A 12951-nucleotide genomic window follows, 5' to 3' on the forward strand; every position below is an offset into this window, starting at 1 on the left:
TAGTATGGCACCTGAGGTGGGTATTGACGAGACAATGATGAGTCTCAGTCCCTGTCTCTCGAAGACAAGACAGAGAGGGCGTGGATCTGTCTGATTCGACAGATGAATAGTTGAGGTCTGAGGTTTGAGGAATGGAGGAATGTGAATACTATATCACCGTTAAAGCTCGACACACAAGCAAGGTGAAGAGGAGAAAGACCAGACAATAAAAGAGCAAAGAGGATCGACTGGGCAAACAAGTCCAGCCCGTTCATATCCGTCGTTGTGCATCAACAAATGTGGAGGTGCAGGTGGTTGTCAGGGCAACGCCAGACTTGTCCAAATCAGCAGGAAAGGTTTGGGGAAACAATAATCAAATCAATTATTACATGTAAAATAGAACAGTGCATAACTTTCAGATATTCAATTTTATTCCTTTCCATTTCCGATGTCAAATTGTCAAATTGTCAACATGGTATCTTCAATACATCTTCAATATCCCCAGTCTCAAGTGGGTCGATGCATTTTCACATTAAAGCGCCACTTGAACATAAATTATTATTCCAGGTATCACGAAAGAGTGCATAATTCTGCCAAAACAAGACTGACATCACAGATCCAAACACCATACTTTCATCCTCGTTCTCGTTTTTGGGCCTTTGACCGGCCCAATCTTAATAGTATGCCCCAGCGACCGGCTGGTAATCTTAGGCTTATCATGGCAGTGGGTCCTTCATTACGACATGACGACATGCTCACACCCCTTCGTTGAGCAGCGGCTCTCTCTCCCGGTCCGCCGACTCCGGGTGGGCAACGCGACGGAAGAGGCTGTCACGGCCAGTGTACTTGGTCGTGGAGACGTAAAGAGAGACGGCCAAGAACATGCCAAATACAACAAAGGCAAAGATCCACTGCAGGGCAATGATCTTGATAGCGATTTGTCTGAGGGCGAGTGCTAGGGTTGTGTATATCAGCAAAGCACTCGCAAAGGTGATAGAAAAGGAAAAGGGCAGAACTTACACAGGGTCAACCAACTCAAGCAATATCCAAGGATATAATCCTCCCGCAGGACGATATCAAACAATCCAATCGCGAGAATAACCCAGATAAAGATATTAGCAACAATACGGCCAGGCAGGTTATGGCTGTGGACAGCGACCGCACCATTCCAGAACAGCGCCGTCAGTGTCCAGGCATAAGGACCGGCGACGGCGGGCAGGTGCACGAAAGCCGGCAGGCCGCGGTGGCGCCAGTAGGTGACGGCCTGGTTGATAAAGTGGGCGATGAGGATGATCTCTGCGCCCCAGAAGTGGTTGCGGGTCCAGAGGAGGATCCAAGCGGCGAGGAAGAGGTTGTTTAGAATGAAATGGGTGGCTACGTTGGCAGCTGCCGTGACGAGGACGTTGTTCTTGGAAAAGAGGTGCCAGACATAGCTGAGCTGAGACAGGAGGAGGAAGATCCTGCATTGGGGGGGTTAGTTCGTGGATATCGCAAAGCGTACTAACGTCCAATATAGACACGGCCGAACTAACCAGAAAACACCAGTCAGAGTAGTGCTCTGGCTGAATGGAGTATTATGCTTATTAGCCTGCTTCCATATCTTCTTGCCCTTCTTGGTATCGTCGGGCGAGTGGACGGAGTGGTAGATGCCGACCACCACAACCAGAGCCCAGGTGAGGGGTACAAGGACCCGGTATGTATTCAGCGAGTTAGCACTGTGAGTTTCGCGTCTAGCGAAAGGGTTGAATGATGCCATGATGGATTTATTCCCCAAGCTGATGAAGCTGAGTATAATTAAAGAAAGGAGAAAACCTATATTGTAGAAGAGGGGATCTTATAATTAAGAATTAACAAGGGATTCCCCGCATATGGTCATCGGACCACTATCCAATGGAAATCAGACCATTTCAGGAAGAACAGGGAAGTGGAAATAATGGCGATGAGGTCAATCCCACGGTGATGACATCAACGCTTTTATAAAACATATAGGGTTACTTCCACCTACATTACTACAAATGTACTTGATGCCCTCGAAATATGAAGGAACTATCGTAAATACTAGATATATTTTATTCACATCTTTCAGCTTAATTAGAAATACTTGTGTTTCTCGTGAAACAGGGGCTGAGCGCCATCACAGTCTAGCCCAGTGAGAACGAACAATAACCTGGCGCAACTTCTGCCAAGGGTAGATCATCGTGCACAGTCCTATTCGATACAACGATCAACCTGAAATCGATGTATATGGAAATGCACAAGGTACCTATGTTGTAAGTAGCAGTGGGCAAGCTAAGAACTCAAAAATTCTCGATGCTGCCCAGGCGAGCACAGGACCTTGGCGGAAATCAAAATGGGACCCGCAATTGAACCTAAAAATAACAAAATAATGTCTGAAACATGACACTTACGTAGGAATCGTATGCCATTTTCATTTTGAGAAGAAAACGCGGGGAAAGGGGCCCGGGTGCTTACGACTGACTCATGTAGAAATAAGTGTCTACGTTATATGTATGTATGTAAGGAAGACATACTACTATTATAGTAACGATGCCAATGATGTGATTATCTAGGGTATCAAAACCGGTATGCAAAAGATAAAATGTAAAAGAAAACCCGCACCATGTATAGAAGGGAAACAATCAAAATCCCCGCGCCTCCCTCACAGCCTCCAAAATCCTCCCATGAACTGAAGCCGGCCCAACAACCATACCATGACACCCAGCCAAAGTCCGACCCAGCGAACAATCAACCGGCTTTCCCTCAAGGTCCGTAACAAGGCAGCCCAATTCCTGCACAATAAGCATGCCACCCGCATGATCCCAAATTTTCGAGCGATAATCCGGACTTAGCGGCACCTTAACGAAAGCATTACACCCTCCCTGCACGGCAATAGCAACATAACGCATTTGCGCCGACCATAAATCAACTGGGTTCGGCCACGGACAGCCAAGATTCGCCGCAACACGGGCATGAGCCTCGAGATCCTGCGTCTTCGCCGCACGAGTATCAATGAAGCGCACGCCGGAGGCTCCAACCTGCGGGACATTTTCGAGCGGGCGCGCCGGCAGCAAAGCGCCCAGACCCATAGGTCTGATGGTAGCGCCCTGCCCGGCAACGGCTGAGATCATCTGGCCGAGACCGTCGCGGTCAACGCGGTGTTCAGCGACGGGTCCCGATTCCAGGAGATTGGGGCAGCCGAGGACGCCCACTTTCTGGACTCCATTTTCGACTAGTGATAGGCAGACTGCGTACTGTTCACCGCGGATGAAGGTTGCTGTTCCGTCTACGGGATCTAGAGTCCAGGTCCTGCTGGTGGGGGTGCAGGCGCCTTTTGCACCGAGGTCGATTATGTCGAGGAGTTCGGAGGTGGTACGTGGGGTGTGGAGCAGGGCTTCGCTTTCTGGGTCATTGAGGTGAGTGCCGGTTGCTAAGTCCCAGGTTCTCGCGAGGAGGTCTGGGTTTGTGCGGAGGGCTGTGGCATCTTCTTCGCCGACGATGTCGTCGTCTGGGAAGACGTTGTGAATGGCTGCAATTATTGAGGCTTGGGCGGCGAAGTCCGCAATTGTTACGGGTGAGGAGTCGCTCTTGTCAAGGGCGCCTTTGTCAACAGCAGAGAGGATCTCTTTCGTTAAGATGGCTGCTCGTTGTACGGCTAGGCTGGCGAGTTGAAGCTCTTTGGCGTATGGGGTTGGAGAGGTCATGGCGGTTCAAGGGATTGTTTGTGTGGAGGGCTTGGGATGATTGATCCCGGGGGGGATTTACCTTGACCGGATGTAGAAATGACAATTGGGAACTGAGTACTCGTATGAAAACGGTGTTATTTTTTGGACATCACGTGCGAAAACATCGGTGAGTATCCCTACGTCATATCTAAGATCTAGCCCTAAGGATCTACAAGACACGAAAAGTGTATGAAAGTGTATGGATAAAGCTTTCTCAATATAATTTCCTCAACTCTCAATATGCTATACCAGCTTCAAACCTACCGCATAGGACTTTTTTTTAGGAGAAATCTATATTAAAGTCATAAGTACATTTTCATAGACTCTCTATAGCTTAGCCTTGCCTTCCTCCCGACCTTCAAGATTAGGGTGGGGGGGATCGAATGGGTCGAGTAACGGCGTAGAAGGCAAACCCTTGAGACTTGGTCGAGAACTATATCGTAGAGGAGAAATTAGAACTATTTCAACTAATATCTCGCGTACGAGATGTGAGAGTGTCATGACAAACCTTGACTTTAGATCCAACATGGAAAAAAGCGAAATCTCCCGGGACTAGGTGGTGGGTGATCCCGGTAGCCTCATCCTATTTAAATCCGTGTTAATAAAAACAAAAGATCGAAGAAACAACTTTGGATATATTATGGGACATACCAAAACATCGATCTGACCATTGAGGACATATTTTGTCTCCTCAAAATTGTAGCTCGCGGGTCTTTCAGGTCCAGCCTCGATCTTATAGAATCCCGAAGTGAAGTGTGCAGGGGATTCAGTGTTGGTTCGGATAGAGTGGAAGTCGGCAGTAGTTGCGTTCTCGCCCTGAGGGAGGGGGATGAACTCGTGGCCGGCGCCTTTAATAACTGTAAGAGGAACGATATTGCTGGACACTTTCCATAGCGAACTTTAGTATTAGTGACTTTGAACTAATCCTTCTGGAATTTATGAGTAACTCACTGTTGCTATACTTGATGAATAAAGATAGCATTGGGACGTATTTCAGCGAGGTACCTAACTAATATACACGCTCATTGCACTACGGTATAGCTCGGGCGCATTCCCGGGACATGGCAGAGATCCTGCGTCCTTTATCCCGATGAGGAGAAAGTTCCCTGTGTTGCTCTGCCCTCATGAGGGGAACACGGGTGCATCGCCCGGAGGTGGAGAAATGTCGGATGAAGAGCCGTACCCACTATGACATTCTCGCAATTGATGACTCGTATGCTTTTCCTTTGTGAGGCTAAAGAAAGGGAAAGAAACTAAATAAGGAAAAAGAGAAGCTGAACTGTACTAGTTCTAGTGGGTACCCTGTATTTTGACTACTATCCACATGCCCCTGATCACAGAGCTTGAGTGCTTGGCTTCAGTCTACTATAAGCTGTTATGACCATCTTGTAATAGAGTTACTGAGATAAATAATAATATTGATTTTAGACTACCACGATAGAGTGTTCAACGAGTCATAATCATTCAAATGAGGGTACGTAGGGTATAAGCCCCCCAAGACCGAAAAAATAAAACTAGCATCGGGTTGAACCTCAATGTACCCTTGACGAGGGAACCCAGCTCGAAGGTATATCACATGAAACGCCGAACCATCGTATAAACCAGCAAGACAAAATTAGAAGGGAGCAAAAGCCAGCTCGTAAGCAAAAGCCAAGCTCATCTTCGCATGCTGCAGCATATGATCGAAGCTCAGATACTCAATCTTGTCCTCGGTAGTGTGGATCCTCTTGTCAGAGTTCTCAAATTGAGACTCGATCACAAATGCTGAGGGGTATCCATACCGACTAGCAGAAGCATGATCAGAGCATGCATAGCCACACTTCGTCTCGACATAAGGCACATCGCAATAGGTAGTGATAACCTCCTTAATGAACGCAGTAAGACCCTGATCGACGTAGTCGATAATAACACCGACAGACTCCTTCTCGCCAGCGTCCAGAGTACCCTGAACATATCCAGTCATGTCTTGCTGGAGCATAGCCTTGACGTTCCGCTGGTTCTTCTTATAATTAGCGTACACAGCCTGCGATCCAAGCAAGCCACCTTCCTCGGCAGAGTACCAGTGGAACTCGATAGTGTTGCGGGCCTGTCCGTGGGCGATAGTCTCCGACCGCAGCAGGGCGCGAAGAGCTTCGAGGATAGTAACCGTTCCACTTCCGTCATCGTCCGCGCCAGGAGCAGCCAGGATCGAAGGCAGGAACAGGTTGATGCTATCCTGGTGGGAACCAAGGATGACGGTATTGTCCGTCTGGCCGGGAATGCGGGCGATAATACTGAACTGACCCCAGGGGTGGGCAAAGCGCTCCACAGTTGCGCCATGGTCACTGGCACCAGACTCGCGCACTGCGGCTGTCACTTGGTCGAATAGCCAGGTTGCTGACTCAATTCCCGTTTGCGACTTGTAGTAGCGCGTGTAGAAGGATGTGAAGTGTTCCAGGTTGCTTCTCATGTTACTCTTGTCGAGGGTTTCGGTCAAAGGCAGAATCTCGTGAGAGTGCTCCATAGCCCCTGGGTAGTGAACGACACGTGTGGTGTGGAGGGTTCCGTAGGAGCCTGATTGGTATTCGTCGGTGACATCAATGAAGTTCACTCCGTCCTAGGAGGGGAGTTAGTACTATGTCTGATTGAATCTGGGTCAGAACATACCAGTTTGAGCGACCATTTTTCTTCTTCGGTTACCCATCGGGTCCGGTATGGGGCCAGTTCGATTAGAGACTTGTGCTGAGGGTTTTGAACGATTGAAGGCGCTAGAGGTTGTTGCTCTGGGTTGACTATGATCATGGCAGTTGCCGTTGCGCTTAGCGCAAGAGTGAGGAACTTCATGATGAGAACCTTGGAATATTTAGGTAAGGATAAGAAAAATAAGCAGAACAAGGGTCTAGAGACAGGGTAGGTTCTTTTAAAAGCTCTGAGAAGTGCAAGGTATTGGGCACGCGCCCTGCGCCAAGCCATTTTTGGACCCCGCGCGCTAAAACACCGAGGCTCTGTATCATATTATTCTTAGAACGGGCCCCCGGTATATCCGATCAGTTTGAAATCTCTGCACATAAAAACATATGTACGGAATATGTCAATTCTTATTTAAGATACAGTCTTCCAAGGTTGTTCAAGATACTCAAATCCAGGCACACCCAAAGCACCACAAGACATAAGGCATGACTCGACTCTGGGGATTGTAGGTGGAGAATGTGAAAAGGAAACTCCACTATGACTGCGCCATGACTCACAGCCTTGCGGAGATAAGGCTCATATACGAGGAAGATTAATATAAGGATTGTCTGCCTACGGATTTATAGCTAGTATACGGAGGAAATTGTACAGCCTCGATATTTGCTCCACCTTCTGGCCCCTGGGACAGTTTCTCAACTTTCCAATCACTTTTCCCAATTAGGAAAGTAGGGCTAGGGCTAATAAGTACCCACTTCCCGCCAATCAGCGTGCAGCGAGTTATCCCGTGCAGACAACCTTGCGTATCATCTCTCAGTCCTTATCTTGCCCATTTCTATCCTATCCTTATCCCTCTTCCTCCCTAGGACTGTTGCCCTAATTAGATCGCGTTGCATACATTATGGCTATCCATCCACGTCTGCGCCCAGAAGGTTCGCAAGGGCACCTGTCGCCGCAACAAGCCCTAGCCATATCTGCATGGACAGAGCAACATGCAGCAGCGTCCCTGCAGGATATGACCCTATCGGATTCAGCCCCTGCAGAGAGGACGCCGTCTACACCAACGCCGACGCGCTCTGGTCTGCGCGGGGCCACCGTTTCGCTGTCGATCCCTCTCGACGACGAAGCGATCCCATCCCAAAGAGTCAAGGCCGAGTCCCGACCCCCAACAGTCAACTTCCGGCGTCGGGAGCCTCTGCGTCGGGACGGCCTCAAGACCCGGGAAGCTCTGCTCAAGGGCAAAGACGGCAGTCGTCGGAGACAGCGCTGGGAGAACGGTACGTTGTATATGCACTAGATAGGTCGCAGTGAATGCCGACTTGTACCTTTTTGGATTTGGCGCAGGTTTGGCAGGCAAATGCTGACCAGACACCAAGATCGTCTGTTGCACAACCCCTGGGCGGAACCGCCGTCTTCAAAGGACTGGGATGTCCAGCCTACCTATCCGCGGCATGACCCGATGCCTTATTATCTTGCGCCCCTGTGGGACGTTCACTATTCCCATGTGGCGGATCATCAGTCGGCTGTGAAGGCTGCTGAGAGAGCTAACGAGAAGCATCACATTCCGAAGGAACTGAGGTTAAAGCTGAAGCATGCGCGTGCTGCCCATGGCATGCTGCGAGATCTGGAAGATGAAGTCCGTGCGTTTATCCAGAAGTGGAATGAGAGGGAGCTTCTGCTTGAGAAGGAGGGGTTGCGGGATGCCCCCGATAACTCGGCTAATGACGACTCGGAAGATGAGATCGTCTTTGTCGGTCGTAATGGGCAGATGCACGACTCCCCCGAACGAAAAGGAGAGACTCCGCTTGCTTCGAGAGGAGATCAGCTCTCACAGCGAGCGGGATGGTGAGAAGATGGTGCTTGAGACTTTGTCTGATGATCGTTCTGCTGGATTCGGGTATGTTTTAAGCCATTTCTCCCACTATGGTAGTGAAATTGACCAGTCTACTGACGCTACTCAGTCGCTGGTTGGTCCACTCCATCGCATCCTACTATGGATTGCACACTTGGTCTGTCACAGTAGAAGACCGGCGAGAGGCCTACGTGGGCTTCCGGCCACCTGTCCCAGGAAGCCGTGCCGGGCTCGTTTCCCACCCAGCTTGCCATTCAGAGACCTTGATCAAACCCGGTGACGAGCTTCCTCGGCCTCTCTATGCGCAGGTGTAGACTGCTGCATTCTTGTTTCGTTCTCCTCCGTCTTCCAGATTGCACATATGTTTTTGTTTCCATCCAGCGTAACGTTCACGGATATTGTAATCACCACGACATGAACCCAGACGGCGGTCCCTCGGCTACGGGTGGTCACGTATAGATTTTATTGGACATACTTTTTCGGTCGAAATTCAGGCCAAGGGATATCTTCTCGTAGATTTTGATGCAGTGTTGATCAATTGCCGGTGCGACCATGGTTATTGGGGACTACGAATTCATCGTGTCGGTGTTTGTTCAATCAGATCGGAGTGAAAACTTCGAGTAACATCATAGAACCCTCTTCGTTCTTGCGATGTCGATAGGTAAGTCTGTGCGCTAAACCTGGCCGATCCTATGTCGTCATGCCATGGCCCAAGACATGACCGTTAAGGAAAGTAGACGAGTCGTACGATCGGACATATGTTGGCATGAACTCTGTAATTGATCTAGCGCAAACTGTCCAGGAACAGGTATTCTTCTTCAGCATGGCATGATACTCTAGTACAGTTATATATAGTGTTACATACAATCTCCGTACTATAGTTAGGGATACAGTCGGCTACATATATTACAGTCTCCACCACACAATGGATCGGAACGGACCGTACCCACGGTTTCCAAGATTCTTACGTCTGAGATATATGAAGGGATTTTGTCCTAGAATTTGTGTGCTACTCCGTATGACGTATATACAAGAATTTTCAAGTGCTTGGACCCTGGAGGGACCGAGCCCTGACAAAAGAAACCCAAGTACCTTGTCTCAGGTACGGAGTACGGAGAACAGGGAATCTCGTGTCCAGACCTCTTGGATGCAGCCCCCCGCAATCTCACTGGTTCTTCGGGAAACGAAAAGCAAAAGGAAGGGCGAAGCCACGAATGAAGATGAGACACAGAGACCATCACACAGCGCATAGTGCGCTAGAGAGGAGTTCTATTCCCCCTTATAGGTAGACACCTTGTGTGGCTGATTTTCGTGTTCTTTTTTTCTCTTTTATTATTTACTTTCCTTTCTATTAGTGCCGTGAGAATTACGTGCGACAGTGTCTAAACAAAATCTTTGCATTGTGTGTAGAACAAAAGAGTCGGGTACCCAAAATGACTTGGACATTCCTTCCCCCACCCCCTCTAATGTTCTAAATACTTCCCACACTGTGACAGTCCAGTTTTTTACATTCTCTCTGATCTGTTGATTTTTGGGATTCGATCTCCTTTTCTCTATTTGCTTTTTCCCCCTCTATTTCACATTCTCCCCAATTCCCCCGATATTTTATTCCATATATTTTGCCTTCTCAAATAGGAAACCCCTGCCTTTTTCTCTCTTTTCGCCCTCGATCATATGATTATCTTTCTCGCTTTCACTTGTATCCCTGATAATAACCCTGGATATATCACTCTAATGTGCCTTGTCACTATTATTGTTCCTCGGTGCCCCATGTTATGAGGATCTGACCCCTCCTTGATTTACGGAATCAACCGGACTATCTGCAGAACGGGTGTGATCGCTTTTGCTCTGATATACTTTATTTGGTCAACCACACCACCTGCGGCTTACTTACGGCTAATTTTGATATTACTCCTGGCTTATGTCCACTTCTTCTACCCTTCTTCGCCTACTTCACTGTAGATCAGTGAACACATACATAACACACCTATAACCCAAATCAACATCACACAACCACCATGGGCTCCTATAAATCCTGTCAAGCCGGTAGCTACAGCTCAACAGACAGCTCATGCTCAAAAAGCACGGCAGCAACAATCCACAGCGACCGAATAGCCCCCAAACCACCCAAAGAAGACTGGGCAGCCAATCCAGCCAGCCAAAAACACACCTACAGATACGAAGTTGGAACCGAAGACGAAGTAAATTACGAGTGCCGCGAGCCACATCCCTGCGCCTCAACCTCAACCTACGCCTCAACAACATACTCCACAGCTGAGCTCGACTCTGAGCCCCAAGCAATCGAGGCCCCCACCCCCCACGAAGACCGCTACTGGGTAAATGAGCGGCAAGAGTTCTACCCACTAGACGCAATTCCTTCAACACCTTCATCATTCGCGCCTCTCTTCCCCTCTTCGCGGCGACTGCTCATCCGCCACGACGATGCAACCATCGACGGCAACATGAACCTGCGCGTCGACACGCCCGTCCACCTCCGCGACGGCTCTCATCGCAATGTCATCCTCTTCCACCTGCGCATGTATGACCTTTTCTCGCGGAAGTTCTCATTCCGGCGGTATTGCCGCGACTCGGGGCGCGAGGTGTGCCATTCTGCAAGGCGGGAGGTGGTGCCTGCTCATGAGCGAAGGCCTGCGCTGCGCACCTCATGGAGTAGTGTTTTTGCTGGGTTAAGGCCTGGTTCGGCCGGTGGCCATTCTCTGCCGAATGGGGAGCTGAAGAGGCAGGATTCTGGGCTTGCGGCTTGTTGCGGACATGCTGCGGGAGAAGAGGTAGATAAGGGGACGACTGAGGAGGGTGAGTTGGAAAAGGAAGGACAGGGCGCTTTGCCGATACTGGGTGAGACGATCTTGCTCGAATTCTCGAATTATGCGCATGTCGAGCTGCGCCGCAAAGGACCTGGCTCGACTAAAAAATACGAGTTCGAGTATTGGTCCACGAAGTACCAGTGGCGGAGGGAGGTCCGCAAAGAGGGTGATCTGCATGAAGTGTCTTATTTCTTGGTTGACACGCGCACTTCCAAGACTATTGCGCATTTGGTGCCGGATACATTGGCGCCACTGGAGGTCGTTGAAGAGGAGAGTAAAGGGGGTTGGGTGCCCCCATCTTCATTGTGGATCAGTGATCCTGAAGTCTACAAGACGATGCCTGATGTTGCCGAGTAAGTTATGCTGAATCCCTGTTCTACCCCTCAACTGCCTGTTTTGTCCTCTGGTGCTAGCTCTGACTCTGGATCTGTTTTTGATTCTATTTGCTTTTTTTTGTTTGTTGTATATTCCCCCCTTTTTTTGGTCCCTCTTTTCTTTTTCTGTGGTTCGTATGAGGGGGCGTATGGTTCGTGTACAATGCACCAACGCATGCACCATGCATAATGCAGCATAGTACCCTTGCACAAAGTGATGATGAGGCATGAGGCTGATGAATTGGTTCGTTTTTTTTTTCAGTGTGATTGTCGCAACAGGGGTAGTTGCGCTAGTTGACGACTGCATCCGTCGTCGCTGGCATCACGAGCGACGTCCGTCTTGGATCCTGCCCGCTCAGCACTCGCTAGTAAAAAGCCTGGAGCGCATGGGCCCTCGGCGCCTGATCGGCCAGGTACTCCAGCGGAGAGGATCCGCCTAAGCGACACAGGGGCTCTCGACTCCAAGACCAGACAAGGTTGCTTTATTATGAGCTGAACTAGATGGATGAGTTGGTCCTGCATTAGTCGGGGTATTATGGCGCACGGGGCTTGATGTTGCCTCTAATGACTTGATGATATGAATGACGCGGGATATGAATGTCTTGCCGTTCTTGTTCTAGGTTAGATTCTTCTTCTTGTACCTTTTTATTGTGTGGCTTTTTGATCCTTCATCCTTTTTGGCCTCGTACCTATTGTTCATTGACACGAGTCATCTTGGTTTTAGCGGGACTCTGGGGACTCAAGCAGCCTGCTTCCGGATGATCCTCTAATACGGATCTGACAGGGAACCAAGCAGGCTTGCAGATTTGGGCATTTTTCATATTGCATAAATTGGAAATGAGAATGATAGCTTGCAATTTCATCTCATATCCCTCCCGAGGGTTGCTATGCTGGCGTTGCATACCTACCTAGGGACCACGTAGAGTCTGACCGCTCGAAGCTGAACCATGGTTCTATTTTTTGAGCTAGAGCTAGTCTACTCTACGAACCATGGTTCGAGACTCGAGCTAGACGTCTCGTGCTCTATTGACCTATTGATCTTTGGCCTATTGCCCTAATCCAAATGCATGTACACCTACTCGAAGATTTTCCTCATGCAACGGAGCCAAAAATAAATTGGCTAGCGTACCATATGAAGAAATGTCAGTACTATTGACTATTGTTTAGGGCTCATGATCGATTGGCTCTGGATGAATCTTCTGTTTTTAGCGCGAGTAACAGCCCAAAGAACACCCCTGGCCTTGCTGCCTTATGGAAATTCAAGAAATAGCCAATATGACACTTTGAATGTATTCTTAGTATGCCAGTATACTGGTCTACGACATCTACTACTGTAGGTACCAACTTTGTATGTAGTACTTATGTAGTCTACTGCGCAGCATACATCCATAGATGTACTTCGACAGATCAAGATTGGATGCGGGGCAAGCCCCTCATTCATTTTCTTTTTCCCAATATTTTAGACGCCCTATAATGTGCTGGCCTAGTCCCCTGTCGACCATCGGCTGTTTCTCTACGTGTTTCGTGCATAC

At 48.9% G+C, this 12951-nt stretch overlaps 6 protein-coding genes across 6 annotated transcripts; 2 read left to right on the forward strand and 4 right to left on the reverse strand.

Moving 5' to 3' along the window:
* Positions 1–734: 734 nt before the first annotated feature.
* Positions 735–1735, reverse strand: N7519_010850 (DUF1774 domain-containing protein; the record flags this gene model as incomplete). Its single annotated transcript, XM_057297623.1, has 3 exons — positions 735–934; positions 1000–1439; positions 1512–1735. The coding sequence occupies 3 exons, from the start codon at positions 1733–1735 to the stop codon at positions 735–737; spliced, it is 864 nt and encodes a 287-aa protein (XP_057145505.1).
* Positions 1736–2618: 883 nt separating this feature from the next.
* Positions 2619–3680, reverse strand: N7519_010851 (inositol monophosphatase family protein; the record flags this gene model as incomplete). The annotated part of the gene is made up of 1 exon (XM_057297624.1): positions 2619–3680. One exon carries the CDS (start codon positions 3678–3680, stop codon positions 2619–2621), a length of 1062 nt encoding a protein of 353 aa, XP_057145506.1.
* A 348-nt stretch (positions 3681–4028) lies between these two features.
* N7519_010852 (uncharacterized protein) lies at positions 4029–4727 on the reverse strand (the record flags this gene model as incomplete). The annotated part of the gene is made up of 4 exons (XM_057297625.1): positions 4029–4115; positions 4210–4284; positions 4353–4599; positions 4720–4727. 4 exons carry the CDS (start codon positions 4725–4727, stop codon positions 4029–4031), a joined length of 417 nt encoding a protein of 138 aa, XP_057145507.1.
* Positions 4728–5316: 589 nt separating this feature from the next.
* lap1 (putative aminopeptidase) lies at positions 5317–6524 on the reverse strand (the record flags this gene model as incomplete). The annotated part of the gene is made up of 2 exons (XM_057297626.1): positions 5317–6297; positions 6348–6524. 2 exons carry the CDS (start codon positions 6522–6524, stop codon positions 5317–5319), a joined length of 1158 nt encoding a protein of 385 aa, XP_057145508.1.
* A 745-nt stretch (positions 6525–7269) lies between these two features.
* N7519_010854 (uncharacterized protein) lies at positions 7270–8534 on the forward strand (the record flags this gene model as incomplete). The annotated part of the gene is made up of 4 exons (XM_057297627.1): positions 7270–7645; positions 7745–8118; positions 8162–8265; positions 8330–8534. 4 exons carry the CDS (start codon positions 7270–7272, stop codon positions 8532–8534), a joined length of 1059 nt encoding a protein of 352 aa, XP_057145509.1.
* A 1704-nt stretch (positions 8535–10238) lies between these two features.
* N7519_010855 (uncharacterized protein) lies at positions 10239–11402 on the forward strand (the record flags this gene model as incomplete). Its single annotated transcript, XM_057297628.1, has 1 exon — positions 10239–11402. One exon carries the CDS (start codon positions 10239–10241, stop codon positions 11400–11402), a length of 1164 nt encoding a protein of 387 aa, XP_057145510.1.
* Between the last annotated feature and the right edge of the window lie 1549 nt (positions 11403–12951).

Source organism: Penicillium mononematosum (genome assembly GCF_028829835.1).
Source record: "Penicillium mononematosum strain IBT 11891 chromosome Unknown utg000005l:1.0-9366267.0:1.0-9372171.0, whole genome shotgun sequence".
NCBI lineage: Eukaryota > Fungi > Ascomycota > Eurotiomycetes > Eurotiales > Aspergillaceae > Penicillium > Penicillium mononematosum.